The sequence below is a fragment of the Ciconia boyciana genome, chromosome 2 (genome assembly GCF_034638445.1).
Source record: "Ciconia boyciana chromosome 2, ASM3463844v1, whole genome shotgun sequence".
NCBI lineage: Eukaryota > Metazoa > Chordata > Aves > Ciconiiformes > Ciconiidae > Ciconia > Ciconia boyciana.
In genome coordinates, this window is record NC_132935.1 from 114,449,325 (window position 1) to 114,471,989 (window position 22,665).

Consider the following 22,665-nt stretch of genomic DNA (forward strand, 5'->3'; position numbering starts at 1 on the left):
ACAAGTTGATGAAAGTTACTAGAATATTTGCTTTCACTTTCATTTATTTGACAGATAAATATCATTTTAATTGGTATTGGAACATCATGTTTTCTGAAGAGGAAATATAAAGCAGTCTGGAAAGATTTTTTTTTGTCCAGAAGTAATTTATCACCTTTAAAGAATAAGAATTTCTGAGTTTCTTAAAATATTAAATTTCCAGAACCCAACTTTTTAGCTTGAGTTAAGCTAGTAAATAGATTTTCATTATTTGAGATGCAAAAAAATTATTTTCTTTTTTAAACAAACATAACTGTTGAAAAGCCAGGAAATAAAAGTAGACTTGATATGTTCAAAATGGCAAGTGGGGCTACTTAGTAAGCTTTATCCACACTTCAACTCTTTATGAACTTCAAGTCTGCCTAGGTTTATACTGAGGAAATATCCCATAAAAATATCACAGGGTTCCATGTCTTCACCACTGATTCTGTTTTGCTCAGTTTGCAATCAAGAAGTGATTTTTTTTTTTCTAATTGCTAGCACTACAACTGACTATAGTATTTGAAATTTACTTAAGTAATTTTTTGTTATTGCTTGTCCAAGTATGATCACTGTAGACTTGACTATAGGGGTCATGCCTGAACTCCTGACATCGGTGTTGGGAATGACCAGCCCATTAAGACTGTATCACATAGTAATGTATTTATCAGCCATCTGTTAAAGCCAGCTACCCATAGGCTATTGGTGTTCATGTTTTGACTTATGCTGTTACATATTTGGTTATGGATTCTACTGAATTAGAGACTTAAAGTAATAAATTCAAAGTTGCATTGGTATAGGCTGAAATGCAGGAAATACTGCAGCTTACTGAATCACTTCAAAGTTATTGACTTAAGATACTATAGTAGTGTCCAATTTTCTTACTAATTGTAAGACAAAATGAAGTAATTCAGTAGGTCTAAAATTTCTAATGTTGTTCTTGTATGAGTCCTTCCCCTTGCAGAAATAATAAAGAAGCAGAGACTATTTGACTAATGAAGGTACCGAAAATTAATTTCCTATGTAATCATGTTAATTAGTGTTTGAATATTTGTATTGTCCCATGTGGTACTGGTAGCCATGGCTACTGCACTTTTCTGTCTCTTGGAAAATCCCCACTTGTGTTACGGTTACACAGGTGCATTACAAGAGAGTATTTTACAATATTTTTACATACTTACAAGTTAGTTTTGGAGACAGTGACTTCCAATTTGCTGAAGCAATAGTCTGTTTCTATGTGCTGAGTTATCATTTTACTCCTAGCTGCCTCATTTCTTTTTTCTTGCATCTTCTCTAATAAAAGCATGTGTAACATGCATAACATATGAGTAGAGTAAAAAGATGTGTACAGTGTTGTTTAGTTATCTAGTAATTTCCAGCCTGTTTTGCTTGAAGGTACTGATTTTTTGCAACCTGTCTTTGAGTTTTCTGTTTTGTCATATACTACTACAGGCATGTGGCACGCATTCTTTATAACCAGAGATGACCACTTAAGGATACTTACAGATGAAAGTGGGAAAGTTTTTTGGCTTGATAGTCTGATGTGCCACCTTTGAACTGTCAGTGTTATTTTTGGCCTTGGCTCTTTGAGGACCGTATGAGCAACTATGAATGCCTGCAAAAAAATTCCTGATGCTTTAACCCTAAGTTCAAAAGAATATGTGAGGAAGGGTTGTGTGGTTTTTATGGATTAGTAGCTTACTCTGTATTCCAGTACTCTGTTCCTGTCCAGTCTCTCCTATTATTCTGCAGCTTGACTGCAAGGCTGAAAAGTAGTGCTCTGGTGACTCTGACCAATAGAGATTGTCCATACACCACCTCCAGTGCACTTTAAGCATAAGCCAAGTGATATGTGCTGCTGCACTTCAGGGCTGCTAATCAGTTTACATTTTGAAGGGCAACACAATACTGAAAGAGACATTGTGTTTATTGCATTTAAAAACAATCCCATCTTTACCCCCATACTAAACAATGAAGAATTTTACGGTTATTGGAGCATACATCCATGGAGAGAATCACTTTTTTGCCTTCTAGAAAAATGCTTAGTACAATACCCCTTTTGGATTTTCTGATTTGTTAGTATTTCATAATATTAGAATGACTAGTAAGAAATGTAAATTTACAAATAAGTAAATACTTATTTGTCTGATGAGGTATAAAGTCCTTTAAGACTGTTGTTCACTGGCTTCGTAGAACCAAGACTTGTCTTCTGTATATGAGTAATAGCTTGAGCCTAACATAATTAACATGCTTGTAACTTCATGGCAATTTATCTGAATAAGTTTACATATAAAGTCTCAGATTCAGCAACCTGTCTCCGTAAAGAAGAGAACATAAGCTAGTGTTTAAATTCTTTGGTTTGACACAGGATTAATTGGAGATTTGAACTCATATGTAGTCCGACAGACTGATCAGTTCAATTTAAATGAGGTACGTGAATCAAAGGCTTGGAGTTCAGAATTCTGGTATAGCTATTGGTTGAAAATGTGCTTTATGAAGTTTTAGCTTCCAGTATTTTTTAAAGAAAATTAAAATCTGTGATCAATTTGCAAGTGAGAAAATATTGGTCTGGTCCAAATATCAACTTGAAATTAAAACTTGTTCTATGGCCCAGAATCATAGTACATTGGGTGGTTAGATGAACGTACTTTGTGTAGCTGGGCTTTCCAAACAGTAGAAAGGCAACAGGAACTGAATTTAACTGGAAAAAATATGAAGAATTATTGTAATTGAATTAAGTATATAAGGTGTAAAAGGGCAATCACGTATGGGGTAATAGTGGGTGGAGTCAAAATAAAACCCCTCTCATTGAATTTTTTAGTTGTCCAGATGGTTGAAAATACTTTGTTCTTCATTCCAGCCCATCTGTTATTCCTTATTATAACTGACATCACCACAGCTACCACAACTGTTAAAGAATCACCATATAAAAATGGCAAAACTTACATATAAAACCAGCAAAACTTAGCACTTATTACACAGTTTTATGGAAAGAAAAGTGCAGGAATCAAGCTTTATAGTTTGTTGAAAGATTTTTCCTTTTTCTATATAGTAGTACTGTAATAGAAGCAATGCCAGTTATGACGCACAGTATGAACTGTTCAGTTATATACATGTATATATATAAATTTTTGAGTGCTGTGTAAGAATGTTGCCTGATCTGAGAATTTGCATGCAGAGAATTCTAGAATCTTTCTACTTAAACGTAATTGCATTTTAAAGAAAAGTTTTTAAGAAAAAAAAAAAAATTGCATTTGTTTTTCATCAGTAAATTGCCAGTGGATTGTCGAGAGATGGCAGTACAAAATATTACCCTTTTTAAAGGTCTTTTGAAGATATAATTTTAATGTGTATAGCTTAGCCACAAAATATGAATGTGATTGTATTTCTTTTACCTTAGTAGGATTCTGATCGCACAGAAGACACAGATGTGCCAAACACTATGTCCAGCATATACTGTGATTCATGACTGGGCTTTCTAGGAATTTAGTTTCAAATGGTATTTACTGTATGATATTAAGCACATGCCCATATTGCCAGTTCTCCTAATTTTATTGCATGTCACTTATTTGCTTTTTCAAAAAGCCTACTCTTTATAGTCATATGGTTTTGTAAGGGTTTCAACTTTCTTTAGAATAACACTTAAAATATTCCTACCCTCATGATTCTAGAGAAAGCCTTAAAAGTGGAAATTCTAACTGCTCAAGAACAAGAAGGCAAGTAACTCCCCCATCTAGTATTTAAAATAAAATACTTGCTTTTAAATAAATAGCATGTTTTTTTTTTTTTTTTTTGCTAACCTGCAATTTCTCTGTGCCTGTTGATATTGTGACAGAGTAGAATGTAACCATAACAGGTTCTGAACTCAGTCTTGGAGTTGGGCATTGAGCAGTTGGCTGGAGTTTATGGATGTATTGTGACACTTGCTCTGCCCATGGAAGTGCTGGACATCCTGTTTGAAAAGCAGTTGTTACGAACAGGCTAAGGCTGTTGATTTTGAAGGTCTTGATTATTATGCTATTAACATGAAAGACATCTTTTCATATGAGGACCAGCAGGTGGGACATTTATGTTAAGCTATGGTGATGGGAGCCAGCTAGCAATGCAGAGTGCCAGAGATGCTTTTAAAGAGCAGCTTTGCTCTTTACAAGACAGGGTGAAGGGACAATGATAAGTATTGTTAAAAGTAACAGCGTACACACTTTTTCCTGCCTGAAATGCTGGTGAATTTTGAAGCTTGCAGGAACATCGCTATCAAAATGTGAGGAGAAAGAGGTGGAAATTAATTTGAGTTGAATGTTTTTGAAGTTATGTGATTATTCAGTCCTTTCAGAATAAATCTGTGGTAAAGACACATCATGGCTATTCTTGTTAGCCTCTTTGTAGTCTGTGGGTAGTCTTAATTTTCCTCGTGTACTGTCTAATATTAGCTTGTATGAAGCCAACAGTTAAGAATAAGCTTTATCTAAACCAATAAAGTTACTAGAGTGTAGATTTTATCAGAATAGTACCCTGCATCTCTATTGTTGGAAGAAGAGATGCTTCCAACAGTAGGAAGGAACCAGAAGAGGATGTTGTGCATGGAAGTCTGTCCCTCTGCATGCATTGTTCAATCTTAACTTGTTAAGATTCCCTTACATTTAAACTTTCAAGTTATTATACTAACCCTGTTAAAAAACACCTGCTTCATTTAACGTGATATGGTAGCTTTTAGGGCTCTCCTGTGTGAAAGCTGTGCTGCTTGGCTTACTCTCACAAGCCTTGTTGCGCTGCCCTGCAGGTGGCAGTAGTGGCCTGGCAGAAAAGACCCCTGACCCAAACTTTTGTGACTAGTGTTTGTTTTTAACTTGGCAGTAAAAGTTAAAAAAAATTAGTTTCCCTTGCTTTTTTTCATTTGGTTGTTTGGTGGAAGATGCTCTTTTTATTAGGTCGCTGGATGGCGTTTGGCCTTTTAGGCAAAGAGGCTCTTTCAAAGAGAAAACTACACAAGCTAAAGACTTGTCTGAATTCGTCGTGCAGTAAGGCACTAGTTTGCTGTTTTGCTGTGTGGTGTCACCATGTAAAGGTGCTAGTGAAAACGTCTTCACTACCAAGTAGAGGGTGAAACTACTATATAAGGCCTGGAAGCTGGACAATCCTTCAGGCATTCAAAATGGTAACACTCTGGCCAAATTCAGATGTTACTCAGTTCTGACTCTCAGTGGATTTCAGTGCTTATAAGAGGGGATAGGTGTTGACCTGTTGTTTGAGTTATAACTTCTCTTTTTTAAACTTCTTTTCCACTGGTTATCAAGATGAAATCATGTTTCATTTCTCTCTTCCTCTTACAGGTATTTCATAATTTTTTAAACTAGATTTGTGCCTGGTATTCTGTTAAGATGAGCAATCCTAAACTATCACACAAATGGGAAAGATGAAGAATGCTTTTCTGTAAAGCAACAGCACAAATTATTTGACACTTAATGATATTCAGTATTATTACATCTTGTTAAACAATTATAATTGAACACTATATTTACATTATATGTTTGGATTCCCTCTGCAGAGTGTGCAAAGCATGTTAAATACATAATACAAATAGCCTTAAAATAATTTTAGTTTCTGAGAGCAAACAGATTATCTGTTTTCATGTGTAATAACAGAACAGGGAAGTCTTACACATACAAGTATTACTTTTGATGTAAAGTTGAACAAACTTTTTTTTTTTTTAATGAGGGAAGGTGTTTTCAAAGGAGCCTGAGGGTGCTCCACAGATACCCAAAACCAGTTACTGGTGGTTACAAAAACCAAAAACTGGTGGTAGCTGGCACTGAGTCGCACCAGATATACTTTAAATATTCAGCTGAAGGTCTGATTTTGGAGTGTGTGTGTAATAAGGGCAAGATGGGCTTTTGACTTTTACTCCCATTAGTTCATGTTAGAAAATTCTTATGGTTTATTACTCCTAGTCTGATCTTCCTTCAGCCTTTTATCAAATACTTCACACAGTTAGAGCTCAAATGACATTGAAAAGGTAGTGATACTTAGAACAAGTTGGGTTTTCAAAAGCACTAAACTAAAAAGTGCTATTGTAGTTATGCTCTTGCATATAAATACTTCAGAGGATGATAAAATGAGGAGAGAATTGGATTTAAAATTCTTGAGCACAATTCAGGAATTAGTTTCCTAATTTAGTAGTTTATAAATAATACATTATCAATAAGGGACTAAAAGTAGTATTGAGAGCATCTTGTTTTCTAAAATCATTGGTATGAGTAATATCAATTAAGAGTACTTTGGAAATTGAGGTAGAAGTTTTATGTGCTATTATAATTATAAATAATTAAAGCTGTAAACAGTGTCAATAACCAGATGTTGGCCAAGGCTTAGCTTGTGTCATTCAAGTAGAACTCAGAATTACAGATTCAACTTCTAAGTCAATTGTTTGAGTGATCGGTTTGGTATTATATAACTGGAAACATGCAAAGCATTTTAATTTCTTCAAGAATTATGTTGTGAGCAATTTGTTTAGTAAGAGAAGACCTACAAAAAGCATATGCCATTATTATTACCCAGAATCCAATAAAAGAGTTTTTCAAATTATTACCATATGTGTGTAGGAGTTGCTTTGTACTCTAAAGTTATTTTAGATACCAGAATGATTTGTTTCATACTTTGAGTTCCTCACTGTTAAAGTGTCCCCTTAGATTTGCTATTACTTTGACTATTGTGTGATATATAGTAAAAAAAAAAGTTTACAATAAAAGAAATTTAATAACTAATTGAAATTCCAGATTGTGTGCAAAATGTGCCAAATGAAGTAATGGTATTTGCAGGGATATTGTATGAGAGCAGTAGCTGTGGGGAAACTACTATAAAACTGTTAAATATGCTCCCCCTCCCTCTGCTGTCTTTAACCACTGTTATAAAAGCTTGAGAAAATAAAGCAATCTTGACCGGCTGACAAACATTCCAACAGAGAAATTAATGTATTATAAATCATATGTTGTAACTGGTTACCCATAATTTTCTTATTGTTTCTATTGATGTACAAATTAAATGGACAACTTTGACAAGGAAAGATTACTGAAAATGTCTTTTTTATGTTTATATATGTTTCATGTTGAACAATCTTCTTAGGACCCAGCAGAACAGTAACTGAAGCAAAGGAAAAGTGTCATTTGTAATGTTGCTTTCTTAAACCAATGCTTTTGTGCCTGAGCTAGTGCAGACTTAAAGGATGTCATGACTAACAAGAAAGCTGGTTGAAATGAGTTTATTTTAAGATGGAGTTTTTGAATGTGCATTCTGTAATGCTGACATAAACTCAGAAGTTAAGAAAAGCGTAATTTATATAGGAAAGTCACCTCATTGATTTGAGTTGATTTCGTTTGATAGACTGATTACCTGCAGATGACTGCCAGCTTAAAGGTACATAGGAAGGACTGTATTTACAAACCACTTTTGAATGTATTATACTTTAGTAGTATATCATCAAAGATTTGTTGCTAACAGTATAGCTGTATTTCTTCATGCCCTTTTGATTTACATTCAGAAGTCCTCATGGATCTTTCCTTCTTAGCTTAACAGATTCATAGCCTCAGGAAAGAAATTTTAAGATGGCCCAAAGCCCTTGCTGGACAATTTTAGAAATTGTCTTGTTTTCAGGTGTCAGTTTCCTTTCTCCAGTTGTGGAACAAGCTCATGATGCAGTTTCTCTTTTTGTCCCCTTTTTTTTTTAGCAACTTCATTATTTGCTGTAACTAAATAGCGAAGTGTAGAGCAGTGTATTTGGTAGCATGGCAGCATCTGCTTCAACAATATGCTTTTTTAAAGACTTTGTGCCCATGGCCAGTATGGCAAAGTTCTTTGCAAGCACTTGGCAGGCATTAAGCAAAGTCCTATACATTAGGTGTTACTTGCATACCTTACCAAGACTGTGTTATGGTCCAAGTATTCACAATAGCCTGTCTCCCTGTGTTATTTGTATACAGATCTCAGGGTTAGCCCAATGTATTTGTTCCATGTGCCATCCAGAATTCTGTAAATGTAGCACAGATGTGTGTTGTACAGAGCTTTTTGGACATAAGAAAACTAGGATGAGCAGTTCTGCATGTAATTCCAACAATAGACTTAGTCCTGACCAAGGAAACCAACTGTAGTTGGCAACAAATATTCAAGCAGCCAGAGAAACCAGGACTCATGCTTAGTTGCACTTCCTCTCACTTTGGTGTGAGAGTTTACAATTTGTCAGAAATAACGGATGCAGATCCCAAGTTTACAGGTCACAAATAGGCCATCATATTAACAGGACGGCTGCTAACATAGGTACTGTATATGTAAGCTGAAAATCAGTACTAAGTCTTCTACTTTCTTTTCTTAAAGTATTTGTTGGGGACACTTGGCATCTCTAGCCTTATTGTGCTCACAAAGACAGCTTCCTATTACAGTTTGCTTAGTTTTTGTAGTGAATGTTAATATACGTTAAAAATTGCGGTGGTATCCAGAAGCTTTTCTGTGGCAATAGGAACAGTATTCCCAAAAGAGAAGACTGTTTCTGTTTAACCTGAGCTTGTATAATAGATCAGGGGTACAGCGTGTTTTGAGTCCTGTTATGTGTGTTCTTTTCCAGAAGGCACTTCAGATTTGCATGTTCCACCTGCAGTGAGGGACTAACTGGGGACACCTGTTGTCCAAAACCAACCCCAACCACTTTCCATACATTCATAGTTCAACCAGGAGATTTATTCATTCACTGAGTAAAACTTACCTGCTATAGAAAGAGAAAGCTCAAATGTATCTGCAACAACTACTTATTTGTATAGTGTCCAGTGGGGTCATCATTTCTGTGTGCAGTTATAATGTAACTGTACAGAGTTCAGATGATCTCAGCTACAGCATAATTTTTCCAGAATATTTGATAGCAGTTGTGAAACCAACACTGGGATTGTGGCCTTAGCGTAAAAAGGCATTTTGGACTGTCCAATTGGATCATCAGTTATCAAAATTAATCTGTGACACCAGTTTGCCTTCATAATTACTTATTACACTGGAAATTTTTGGAATGAGGTTTCCTGTCTGTGTGTATTGGAGCCATGCTACAAGTCAACATAGGAAACCAGAGAGTATTCTATTTTTTTATATAGCTACCTGGTTTTTAATGAGGATTGCATTATACTCTTTAAATTGATGAGGAAGCACTTGAAAGGTATTAGCGTATGCAAATTAAAAGAATTTTTGTTAATTCTTTATGAATTATAGCTTGAACACTTACATAAATGAAATGTTTGACATCGGTTTAATTAGTGGGATAGTGCATTAGGCTTTCTTTTCAAAAATAAGTTTTATATCTAAGAATTAAATTTGATCTGTCTTTGCTTTATATGACAGTTGTATTTGACAAAAAGGCAGTGTCTGCTATAAGATATTCTATGTATGGAATAAGAGCAAATTATTGGCATGAATGTGTTACCTCATGATTATGAAAATAAATACAAGCTTTTAATTTAATTACGAGTAAGCATTTTAAAAAATAAAATGAAAGTTATCGTTCTCCTAACTTTTGCTCTTAACTTCTATACTAGTCTTTCTTTACTGTTCAGTTCCTCTTCTGTTTAGGAATAACCCTTCAAGTTAAGCAAAATGTTGGCAGTACTCCCTGTTGTCTCATAATTTGTTAAATACTTTCCAAAATCTTGCATTTGCATGGTACATGATCAGATAAGCAAAATGAGTGAGATTTTTGTAGGAGTAAGTTCCATGAAGTACTGTTCCCTCAGGAGAAAAGAGACTATAGTGTAGCTAATAAAACACTTGTTTGTATTGATCCAGAGCAGTGTAAGGGGAATCTTCTGGATCCATGTGGCTTCCTTGCAGAAAGATACTGCAGGGAAAAGCCAGCCAGGGTTTGAAGCCAGCACAGTAGCTGCAGTAGCAGCCAAAGAATGGGTTAGGGGTGCTACTAATGCCGTCAAAGTCCTACTGCTGTTGTCACTGTGAACACATTCCATCCATTTGTGATTTTTTCTAATGGATTCCTTCCCTTACTTGGTGTTCCGTTTAGCTAATTCCTCTTCCTGCATACCAACCTGAATATCCATACTTCAAAAAACTTAAGTAACAATTTGTGAATAAAAAAGATTACAACTGTACTGTATACTCAGCTTGTTTGTTCTGATCCTTTCCTTTACCTGTCTTGATTATACAGATTCTGAGATACTTGGGTGATGTTTTAGTCATCTGTCTAGCACAGATTGGTTCTTAGGTGTGATTGCAATAAGTGGGAGTAATATTAATAAACACATCTGAATTGAAGAATAAATACTGTTGTTTTCTTTTGGTTAAAGAATCTCATTGAAAACAGGAAGTTCTGTTATATTTGTAGATAGAACAGTAGAAGCAGCATAAATTCAATGTTACCGCTTCTATGATTCTTCCCAATTTCTTAATGAGCTTTATTTTTTTTAAGCAGAGACTTGAAGGGTGTTATAGTCACTCTGAGTGACAATGGGCATCTTCAGTGTTCCTACCTTGGAACTGATCCTTCACTCTTCCAGGCTCCTAGGGTTGATTCTAGGGAAATTAACTATGAAGAATTCGATGCTGAAATGAAAGAGCTTCAGAAAGTCATCAAGGAGGCCACAAAAACACAAGGTATACCTCTTCGTTTTGTATAGTTGTACATACTTTTAACCACCTGACTTGCCTTTTAGCACTTTAAAATATTTTGTTTTATTTTCATACTTTAATCATAATTACATTTCAGTAGGAAATGTAATATTTAATAAAGTTTAGGTTTTAATAAAAAAATGTACAAACAAAATCCTAGACTGTAAGGCCCTCGGATACAAAGTCTTTTCTTTGTATTTTCATAATGCCTGTTGGAACTTTCAAGATATTTATGTCAGTTTGCCGATAATTCTTACTAGTGCAAGGGTTCAGAGAAAAAACTGACAAGTGCTTGTACTACCCAAAGGCAAGAAAACTTAAGGAATTTCATAGCAACAGTCTGATATACTTAGGCTTCAGAGAGAGAAAAAGTATTGCCAAGTTCTGTTTTATTATTACAAATGGCTTCTTAAGTGATGCAATTAACAAAGAATGACTTTTGTTAAAGCAACTTTTCTGTTGCTTTAACTTCTTTCAAAAATGATTGTATTTGAAGAACATAGTGAGAGATATCAAAACCCAAATAACTGATCATGATAAACTGGAATTTACATACATTGCTAATAACTTGCATTTATTTTGTTCAAGTAAGGGCACGTAATTTCTACAGAGATCCTTCAAAGTTTGTGTTTTCATAACTGAGTTTTTAAATGGTGTATCTGACTTGCACAGCGAATTGGAAGCATGTGATTTTACAGGAAACTATGGAAAAATCTTAGACAAATAGAAAGAACCAAATAAAATATTTTCCTGATGATAGTTAGCATGTTCTTAAAATGCATTAAAGAAATAGTCGTGGCTTTCTGTGTGAAAAAGAGAAAAAAAGCTCACAGTTGAAATCCCTAGAAAATAAGAAATGATTTATCTGCAGTCGTGAGCTTGATTCTACAACACAAAGATTTCTTTTTTGTAATTCTGTATAACTTTGTCCATTATGGTGATAGACTAATATTTTTTTTTTAATTTTACAAATCCAGTAATTGTTTATTTAAGCATATAGATGTGGGTAAATTCTATTGATTTTTACCACAGCACTTCTTTATAAGTATTTGACAGTTTTGTCTGGCTATCATAACCAAAGGAAAGAAAAAACATGATGGAAGGAGTAAATCCATTTGAAGTGAATCAATGTCTGTTTGCTAGTTTTAACATGTTGTGTGGAAATGTAGAGAGAGAGAAAGGAAACATAGCTGTCCTTTGTAACTTTTCTAATAACCGTCATGGTGTGATTGACAAGTTTACTGTGAATACTGTTGATCTTTTCCCTGTTATCTCTTCCTCTTAAATTTTTTTTTTTCCTCCTCAGTCTTTCTAACCTGATATAAGATGTTACAGTGGTGTTTTCAGATGAGTTTTTATGAATACTCTTTTTGTTGTGGAGAGATGCTCTAATGATGTTGTGTTTGGCTTTAACTGGATGTAAAACTTGTGAGAAAACCTTTTTGACAACAAAACATTTTACTTATGAAGAATGCCTTTCAGTTTTGGATGTTTTGGCTTTGTTTCATTTTGGTTTTTTTCTTAGATCTTTAGCTAAGTCTTAAAATAACTGCTAATCATGTCTGGTTGAATACAAAACACTTTTGAACATTGGTCACCATTAAGTTACTCCTAAGCATCATCTTTAAAATGAGCCATTGACTTTTCTGTCTTTTGGATTCATGTTTCTGCAGTAAGAGCTTGTGTTGTTTTGAAAATATCTACCCTTATATGGAAATAATTCTTCTTTGTTTCATTTTGACTTCCAAACATGGAAGGTATTTAGAATTAGGTCATCATATAAAAAAACCTGAGAGTAGTTATTTCCATAAATGTCTTGTATTTCTGTCCAGTGCTGACCATTAAACTGTTGAACTTAAGCTGTTTTATACATTTTGAAGAATAAGGATTTACATTATAAACTGATGAAATATTTTAGCATCTTAACTGTTATACTAACTTAAATCTAATGTTACTTGCATCAGTCTGGATGACTTAAGTAATTAAACATAGGTGTTTTGGGTCAGTTTAATAGTAACAAAAAGCTGATACTTATATGTAAACTTTGGTTGCGATCTCTGTCCTATTTCTAATAGAAAAACGACTGTATGACAGAAGTTGCATCATAGTTTGCTTGAAGAAGCAACCTGAAGAGAAATGATCAAGAAGGGATTGAAAAAGAAGATATTTTCTTATCTGTACAAGTGGAATGGATTGTGCTGAGCTATGTGTAATTGGCAGAACCAGTTGTTTGCAATTGTGGCAGTATGAAACAGGCCTAGGCTTCTTTGGCAGGTGGTATTGGAGGAACATGTTTTGGTTTTGCTTTTTTTCCTTGTAGTAAAGGGAGGTATTTTTCTCTGAGCAGAAGAAAATGAAAACTTATTTTCCGTCTTCATCAGAACCTTTTCCCTTGACCCTCTTGTTAAAAGGACATAATGTGCTGTCTACTAGTTCTGGGTTGTTTTCAGGACCGTATGTGTAATAAAATTATTGCAGCTTTCTGAATGTGCTCATGCTCTCAGTGATTCAATTAAGATGTTAATTTCCCCTTTACATTAAGTCTTTACTGTTTGTTACTTTAGGAACTATACATTTCCTGTTTGGGTTTTTCTTTTTCCAATACATTTAGTATTAAGAAATAGAAGTGCTTTTCAGAAAAACGCAAATACCTTAGAGCTAGACTTTGGACTCTTAAGAGAAGATTATTTAATTCCTCATGGTATTTAAGTGCCTAGCTTTTAATCCTTACAACTTTTTTTACCTATGTGTATCTGCGTAAGGTTTTATATCATGGATATAAATGAGTTCGTAGCATTCTTTGTCTTGTATGTTGACAGTCCTGGAAATCATCAGGTAATATATCGTAACCAAGCCCCATATAATGTTCTGTACATAAAACTTTCATATACCTTTCTACGCAGAGGAATTTCTAAAATCTATTTTAATTTTACACTATTAGGCACAGAATCTTTCTGTGTCGAATGTATTCATTATCAGATTATTTAGATGAAAGTGCCGTGAGGTGTGTGGTGTGTATTTTGGAGATAGTTGTTTATTATAGGTGTATTGGTATATGCATGTGAGGACAACAGTTTAAGAATTCCTTACAGTCCCTGAAGATCATGGATAGTAGGTGTAAAATCTTGTGTAGAATGCATCTAAATCCTTTTTCATACGTAAATCAGAAATCCAGAATGAGATCCAGGTTTAGGTTGTCTGTAGAAGTCTTATGAAATTGGGAAGTTTCTTTGGTCAAAGATCCTATGTATTGTTATTTTTTCCTTTACACTAGTAGGTGTAATGATGTAAGTCTGAAACTTGATGCTGTTGAAATTGTATTATTTTTAGAAATGTAGCTGGGTGTTTGTTAAAGGAGAGCTGATTTACTTTTTCTTTTTCTTTCAGATATTTTCCCCAAATCTGAAAAACACAGAGATCTAATTGTCACAGCAGAAGTTTCACCCAATTTGGATGCAGAATCTGTATGTACCTGTATAAAAAGGAAACTACTCTGAAAACATTGGTTTCATACATGAGTAAATAATGGTTGATCATTGGTAGTGATTTGTATTTGTGGGACTGAGCTTCTGCATAGCCCCCAGTTTTCCATCAATTGAAATGCACTTTTGTTAATGATTTTAACTAGAATTATTAAAATTATTTAGTATCTTGTGTCTGGGGACCTTCTTGGCTAAGCAAACATAAGTGAACGAGAACTTAGGATCTGAAATAACTTTGTAGTGGTGAGAATTTGTAATGGTGAGCAGTTAATAATATGGGGTGAAACAATAGAAGTGTCACCCTGTGGATCTTTTAAAGATAGAATACATGAACCACTCAAAGATGCATTGTAAGAAATAATCTTTCTCTGGCAAGGCATCATTCAATATTCTCTGGTGTTGCAGCCTAGTTAGTTTATTAATCTTGTATACATACATGGTTTGTAAGAATTAATTCAAATTAAGATTCAGGAGAGCTTATATTGTCTCTTAAAACTTTTCACTATAACCTTTCAGAACATACTCATTGCACTAGAACATCTGTAATTAGTAATTTCTGGCCACTAATTTCTGCAAAACTGATTTTCAGGACTACTTACTGCAAGGAGCTGCTTTTTAATACTTTTTTCTATATATATTTGATATATTTATTTAAACTCTGTTATTATTACTACTGCTACCTCTACTATTATTATTCCTTGATAAAGGGACTTCTTTATAATGTGTGCTAGTGTCCTAGCACTTGTCTGTGGAAAAAAGGACAGTGTGACACGGTCTTGGCTAGCTGCAATAATCTGCTCACAGCACTTAGAACTATTAGGTCCATAGAATGCTCTAATGCTGCTGTGCTTACTCACTTAACCTTCCAGATGCAAATGGTCTGTTCCATATATAAGTAACTCAATATATCAATCGAGCCACAGCCTTGAATCTTTCCCAAGGCTGTCCATATATCTTAGTTTCCTGTGTGGTAGACTTTCCTGGGGGTTCCTTCAGTAGCCGTCTAGAAAGGAAAAATCTGATAAGATACTTCATGGGGAAGGATCAGTACAGCAAATATGGAGACAATTTTAGGGCTTCTGCAGTGATTTTGGAAACTACAGGCTTGCAGATACTACTTCTGCACTTGTGAAAAGATTGAAATTGCAATGTGTGTGGTAAAAGCGAAGAGGATATAGATGTATTGAAATGGATTAGATAAACAAGTGAAGGACTATTCTGGTTATTTAACACCACCTCCTGTGTATAGCCTCTGATCCAGGAAGTCCAGCTGATTTCTGAAAGCTGAATATGGTAAGGATCAATCTCTTTGCCCCCCTGCTATTGCTTCAGGGTCAACCACTGGTCACCAGAGACAGTGGGCATGACAAGCCAGTATGAAAGTAGCTATGTCTTTTTAACTGAAGAAGAGACACAATGTACAAATGAAAGTCCTATTTCTACAACCCAGAGAGCCTACCAACTTCCTGACTTCTTAGGAACTTTGCAGATGTGGACCTTATATTGGCACGTTGTGGTGAAAAGGAGGGTGGGTAGAGGACATCAGATTGTTCTTAATTTACTCTTTTATCATGAGAAGGTGTAAGTTCAAGTCAGTAATTTGGTATTATAGCAGAAGTGAAGTGTTTCTTTAAAATAAAATAGTGTAAACAAACAGGAACATTTTCCTAAACTGTAGGGACTGACCTGTTGCAAAATGAAATATAAGCATAAAATAAGATATTAAAATAGACTGCAAGGTCAATAAGAATTTAGAATTAGATGGAATTGCCTATTGAAATAGAAATTAGCAGGAGTAGCAAGATGCCTGCTATAATTTTCTTTTGAAGTTCAAAATATATTTCTGATTATAAGATAGTGTGTGATGATTTTATAGTACATACTAAGGTGTGTATATAATATATTGGCAGATTGGAAATCACTTTTCCCTACTGAATAACAGAAGGTATTTTCAGAATTTAAATAAATATACAGTGGAAAATAGTGTGCCAAACAAAACAGTTTCAAATATTCATATATACATCAGTGTATTAGTTTCTTATATACACAACATTCATGACCTTTTGCTATCCTTTTTGCAGGCAATTTCAAACAGAGGCTTTACATTTTCAGAAGGAACTCAGAAATGTATTTTGTGTATTTTAATCTGTCATAGGAATGATAAGTCCTTTACCATTAATTCCCTGCTTACCAAGTTGATGGTAGGAAAGTAATATTGCATTCATTGTGTTCACTCATTCATGTGTAACATTGAATTTATTCTGTTTTCATCTTCTTCTTCACAGCAAGCCATTGACAGTGAGCTAAAAGCAGAGGCAGTACCATCAGTCACAGTAAAGGTACTGTGCCTAACTCAAACAGTAGCATTCAAATAGTGGTGGCAAATTTTAACAAACCTGTCACTTTCTGTGTATTTCACTGAAATCATGAAAATGAGTAGAATTTGAAATGCAATATGTACTTAATTCTTTTTCTCCTTAGTATGACAAGGTGTCATTCTAGCAAGCCTTCTGCTGAAGTCAGAAAGTGATTGGAGTTTTATTTTTGATAGGCTTATCAAGAAGCAGACAGAAAAACATTATTAGGATGGAATGAAGTTGGTTTTGAAGTTATAAGAATAATTTTTCCAACACTTTTCAAAGGGAATAAATGTTTGGTTACTCAAAATGTGAAGTTTGTTACCTTCAGCTGCCTTTTCAGTTGTCAATAAACAAAAATAGACTTTCTTTTGTAAAAAGACTTTCACAGCTTTTGGTAGTGAAAAAAAAAAAGCTAGGAAAATCTAATTTGAAAATTGACATCATTGCAGTCCTCCATGAGAGCTGCTGCCTGTAACTGATTCTAAAGAAAGTGTGAGTGTGTGTGTGCATGTGCATACATGTGTGTGGAAGTGTAGTTTCTCCTCACTATTGCCTGAAAAGCATCATGATTTTTATTTCTGAATTTGGCAGGATCCTCTAGGAATATCAGTGTAGCCTTATTTTTGAGAAGCTTGCAAATTCTCCCTCTGTCTTGAGTGAAAAGTTCAGAGGGTAACTGGACTGTTTATTGAACCAGATTCCCTTACCCTAGTGTGGTTTAGTTGTACTTGGTCCAACATCTTTCTCTGCATTTTTAAATGCTGAAATGATACAGGATAAAATCCCAATCCTGATAAAGTCTGTGACAGTTTTGCTCAAAGAAGTTCAGATGAATGGCATTAGACTTTGAATCAGGCTGTTTGTGAATATAAGGGTACCTTAAAATATGTAATGTAAATTTAAATTACCTCTAGAAAGGTATGAATTGATCAGCTTTTAGTTTACATTGGAGCCAATATATTGTATAAGTGAGTTATTACGGAGGAAAGTACTGTGTTTATAACTGCCAAATTCAATTTTTGGAGAGTGGTTATGATTTCAGTATTGGGAACACAAGTAACTCCCATTGGTCTCCCTCATCTGCTCATTATTGCTATTGTAAGGTCAATGGCAAACACTGTTTAAAATGAGCATGGATGTGTTTATATATTTGATAAGCTTTTTAATGGGAAGACTTTATAATTCCCCATTCTGTTTTCTTGTTTATGCATCTTACACCTTTTAATGAAACAAAGCCAGTAAATGTAGGAGTTATCATGCATTCAATTTTTTCCAGAATATTTTTCCTGTGATAAGTTCATTTAACTGATCTTCATGTGTCTCCATTCTAATTAATTGCAGTTGATGAAAAAGTCCTTTTAATTAATGGATTCAACTCTTTAATATTTACAAAGTTATAAGCATTGGTTCTTATGAAACTAAGAAATAATTGGACATTATAGTTGAATGTTATGACTCCTGTCAGACTAATTTGAACTTAACTCTGAATTTGGACAAGTTGAGAACAATTTTGATAAATTTTAAAATTAAATATTTTCTTGAATTGCACAACTGCAACCAATACCTTGCATGTTTTCTGCAAAGTAGGTAATGTTACTAATGAATATTAGTTGGCCATTGTAACGGTGGTTGTTGTACCCAAAAAATCTGCAGGCAATGCATTGTGCTCTCAAAAAACTTCCAGAATTTGTGACACTTATTTTTATATTAAAAACTTAATTTTTAAATTTAATTTAGCACCAATGACAGACCTGTCAGAAAAGTTTTAATAAAATCAGATACTTTTGACAAAAATTTCTGGATAAGAGGATTCTTCACTTCAGGCTCCTATATGCAGCAGAAAGCCAAACATGATTGAGAAATGCACTGAAGTAGTGTTTGCCAGTAACTTTAAATGTTACTCTCTTGATTACAAATTCTGAAGTGTGCAGTCTCATGTCTGCATATTTTTAGCTCATTTAATTGGCATAACATCTGTAAGGCTATTGATTCCATCTTCATTGTTCATCTTATTGAGATTCCGGCTTCAGAAAATGGGGCAAAGTTTACCTGATGTATGTACAGAGGTAGATGTGATCCTTCCTTGCTAGCGTTAATAGTGATGGATGATCTGAGGGCCTGTTTGCAGCCCAAATGTATTGTTAAACCAAAATAAATGTTGATGTTAATTGTGTTAAAGTAGTCAAACTTCCTAACACTTGAGTCATTTTATAACTAATAATATTTTCCTAAACTGATTTAACCTGGCTGTAGTGAGCTCCTTGGTAGACCAGCAATACAAAACAGGTGATAATAGACAGCAGATATGGTCTGTGCATATGCAGACCACATTCAGATCTCAGTCACCACTATACCTTCACTTTAGATCTGATTTAAGGACATTCTTTTGATATCCATTGGTTTTGCAGAGAAATAACTGCCTACCATAGAAGCAACCAGAGCCACTCCAGGTTTATGGTTAGGTCAGCTCTCATAATCTAGAGTTGTAGTTGTCTTGTAGTAGTTGTAGCTGTATATTGAATTTTAAAATTTGTTTGGAGTAAAAAAATCAAGTAGAACTTGACTCTGAAGTTATTCAGAAGACTATGAATTGCTCTTTGCAGTTAAAGAAAATATTTTCTTTTGTTAGCTTTGTTTTTATTCCTTTTTTTTTTTTTACTTTAGTCACCTAAAAGAGGCAACATATTATGTTTATTTACATTAGAACAAATGCACATGACACTTGCAAAATATTAACATTTTAATTAACACTTTAGCATTAGTTTGTCTTGGGTTAAAATTACAAAGAACATGAGAAATCCCTCAGTTTTTTGTAGCCTTTCAAGTTATTGTGTTCCATTATTGGCTGTAAGTAAATAATAGTAAAAGGCAAATACTGGTTTTGAAGTTGAAATGTGAAGTTCTTAAACATTGTTGCTGAATTGCTCTTTTCAGGTTTTTCATATCTTTTGCTGGTTATGTTTGTTTTCTGCCATACAGAGATTAATTTGTTGCTTCCTTTAAATGCTTCTGTATGTCGCTTGATTTAGATAACAATACAGAGCAGAGTGACTGCGCAGAAACCAAACCTGGCAGTATGTGTACAAGCTCCATTAGCAGTGACCTGTGACCAGTTCATCTTTGATGATTTAGGTAAATTATTATAGTACCATTACAGCTATTGTATCATATTACTTCTTATGAGGATGTTTGAAAGGTATAGTCCAGCCTCCATCGAGTGCATTATTGCAGATATACTGCAGTTAAAGCAATTACAAATTTGCCTTGCCTGCACTCCGCAGTTTCTAGATACTGTTTGGTGGAGGAAGACAAAGTAGAAAAGAATGGAGTTGCTTCCTTTATTACGGTATGATGCATGGAGGTGAGGAGATGCAGGGTGGCAGCTTCATGATGGAGGGGAAAAAAAAAAATCAGTTATTCTGTGGTACTTTTGCTGGGGCACTTTGTTTTGCTGGCAATTCTGTCTGTGTAGAAATGGCACTAAAAGCAGGGACAGAAATCTTCTTTACCTGTGGACAGTCTAGCATATGTTCCCAACTTAGCATCAACTGTTTGGTGATTCTAGCCTTTTTCCAACTCTGTTGATAAAGCTGCAAGTGGGATTGCCTTGAAGACTAAGTGAAGCTGAAGACCAGAGAAGTGTGTCCTGCTGCCTCAGTTGGGACTGCAGACCATTTTTGCTCTGAAGTGTGCAGTAATGGTCCCTATTGAAACAGGGATTTACTGACTGCTGCTCTCATCTGAAAGGACAGTTCTATGTTATCTCAACATGTGACAGGAGCAAAGGGCTGATGGCTTTGTAAAATATTAAAATCACAATATAAAACTGCATTTGTTTTGATATTCTCTGTCTTCAGTGTGTTGAATTGTTTTATTGGTTATGCTTCAAGATAGTTATAATTTGGAGAGACCAGTTTGCCTTTTACAAATTATGGATTTAAAAAAAACCATGTCCAGTGATTTGATAAAGGTGAACTGATGGGAACAACTATCATAATTTAGTAGAATATTTCCCAAAGTGCTAGAAAATGTGTTGCTTTTTCATTTGGATGTTTCTATTACTTGATTTAATTTTGTATTGTTTTTAGAACCAGATTCATCTGAAACCGTGGTCCTGTCTGTCTTTTTGAAGGGGAATTGTTCTCCATCAGAACTAGAAGGAAATTGTGTGGTTTCATATAACACACCAACAGGTAAGCCACTGGAGATTTCAAATTGGGGTCTTTTTTGGGGTATTTTTCTTTATGTATTTCTTAAAAATGTTATTTTGAAATATATTGAAGGCAGTAGTAATTAAAGAAATATATCAGAAATGTATCAGAGTCTAGTCTTCAGTTTTAGTTAATATTTTATGTGGCATCATTAAATTATGTCTTATAGAGGTCTTATAGAGGTAAAATCATATACTTATGGCTTGGGAAGCTGTACAAGTTTTCCCACCCTGTCCTATCAATTTGCTTCTGTTCTGCTCTTTAAGGGACCGCCTCTTGGAGTGAGAAGTTAATTACATCTTCATGACTGTTCAGCCTTCTGGGCTGCCAACAAATGTGACAATAACTGCCTTCTCACAGAGGAGAAAATTTGATTAAGCATTGGGAGTGATTATTCCTCACTTTCCTTTTAACTGTTGAACATATTCATTCTAAACAAATAAAATTCCCAAAGGAATAGAAACTAAGTCATTCTGTTTTATAATGCCCTAATGACCCTAGTGATAGAATATGTAAATTTACCCTGCTATCCATAACTGAAGACTGATTAGCTTAGTTTTCTATACACAGCCTTGTGAATGTGTCAGGCTCCTGAGAAACTATATTTAGGCAGGACTTCCATGTTAAGTTAAATGCAGCATAAACCAGCTTAAGCTGTCTGTTTTTCACTTCTCACTGCTTGGATTTGCTCCTGCACCTCCTCCCCTGTTGTGCTCACACAATCAACAGTTATTTCTCAGCCAGATTTGCTGATTTGGTTCACCGTGCAAACACAGAGCTGTGCCAGCACAAAGGGAAGGGTGACATGGAGTAGACTGGCATCAAAGAAATGCACGTGGAGTTAGGACTTCTGTGGAGGGTAGTGGTCTTCAGTACCTTATGCTATGTAGACACTTTCATTTAAGCATTTACTTCACATCACTTCTCACTTAAAACATTGTGTTTATGATGATAGTCTAGGCTGTGTGATGATTGAAATGTTTATTTCTAGACAAAACTGAAACTGTTTTTAAAGAACTTGATTTTATCCTCTTTTGACAAGGCTTGCAGATATGTGCAGAGGGTGGGAGAGAAAAGGATGCTCCTCCCTTTTTCTTGAGAGCCTGCACAAACAGCTTGTACAACGTCAGTCCCTCTGTATTGTGATGCTGACCGCTTATTCCTTGTGAATGAGATGCTGTACCTTCATAAGTGTCCCACTTAGTGATGTGGCTTTAGACAGGTTTTGTGGTACGACTGTATAGGTAGTATACTTTTGAGTATCTTGGATCCTCTGATTTTGAAAGCTTGCTTTTTGTTTTGCTGGTCTTGCTTCTGTGATTTTTCTTTGCAAGACCAGACTATCAAACTTAAAGGGTATTTCTCACTAGCAAATGAATGTATTATTTCTTTCAGGTGATATTAATTAAACTTACACTTATATTTTAGATATTAGGTTGGATTTTGCAAGCCTTTTGGTTAGGGAAGTAAAGAAATCTTGTATCTTAAGTATTTTTGATTGTTTATATGCAATTAAAAAAAATCCCCAGAAGACATGACATCTAACAGAATTAGGGAACTGTAGAAGAAATGTTAAAAACTTACCTTTAATGGTAGAATTTGGAAGACTTCTAAGTAAAGGAGCATAATTAAGATCTTGCTAAATTTTTGCATATTCATTTAAATTACTAAGTTGGGATAATTCTATTCAATTACATACAAAAACTAGTGTTACTTGTACAAGGCAATCAAATCCTTAAGTGTAATATACTAGTAAACAAAAATTAGGTGCCTTTGTGACTTCATTTTATGTGAATAGAGACTTTTTCCTGTTTTGTTTTTTAAGATATCCATATTTGTGGCCAAATCAGTCTTCATTGTATCTCTGTGAGATTCGTTCAGCTGAAGGTTAATGAGTCACTCGGTTGGATGGGATTGCACTATTGATGAATGTGGTCTCATGTCTGT

At 34.6% G+C, this 22,665-nt stretch overlaps 1 protein-coding gene across 7 annotated transcripts in view; it reads left to right on the forward strand.

The window, feature by feature from the left end:
• BBS9 (Bardet-Biedl syndrome 9) overlaps positions 1-22,665 on the forward strand; it is a 309,847-nt gene that overhangs the window by 46,359 nt on the left and 240,823 nt on the right. For 5 of the 7 annotated variants that reach the window (XM_072853644.1, XM_072853649.1, XM_072853643.1 and 2 more), the window contains 5 exons: positions 10,466-10,650; positions 14,053-14,129; positions 16,433-16,486; positions 19,537-19,639; positions 20,596-20,700. In XM_072853644.1, the coding sequence (XP_072709745.1) occupies positions 10,466-10,650; positions 14,053-14,129; positions 16,433-16,486; positions 19,537-19,639; positions 20,596-20,700 (524 nt within the window). The remainder of the gene's footprint in view (positions 1-10,465; positions 10,651-14,052; positions 14,130-16,432; positions 16,487-19,536; positions 19,640-20,595; positions 20,701-22,665) is intronic. The other 2 variants (XM_072853645.1, XM_072853648.1) reach the window with 1 other exon arrangement.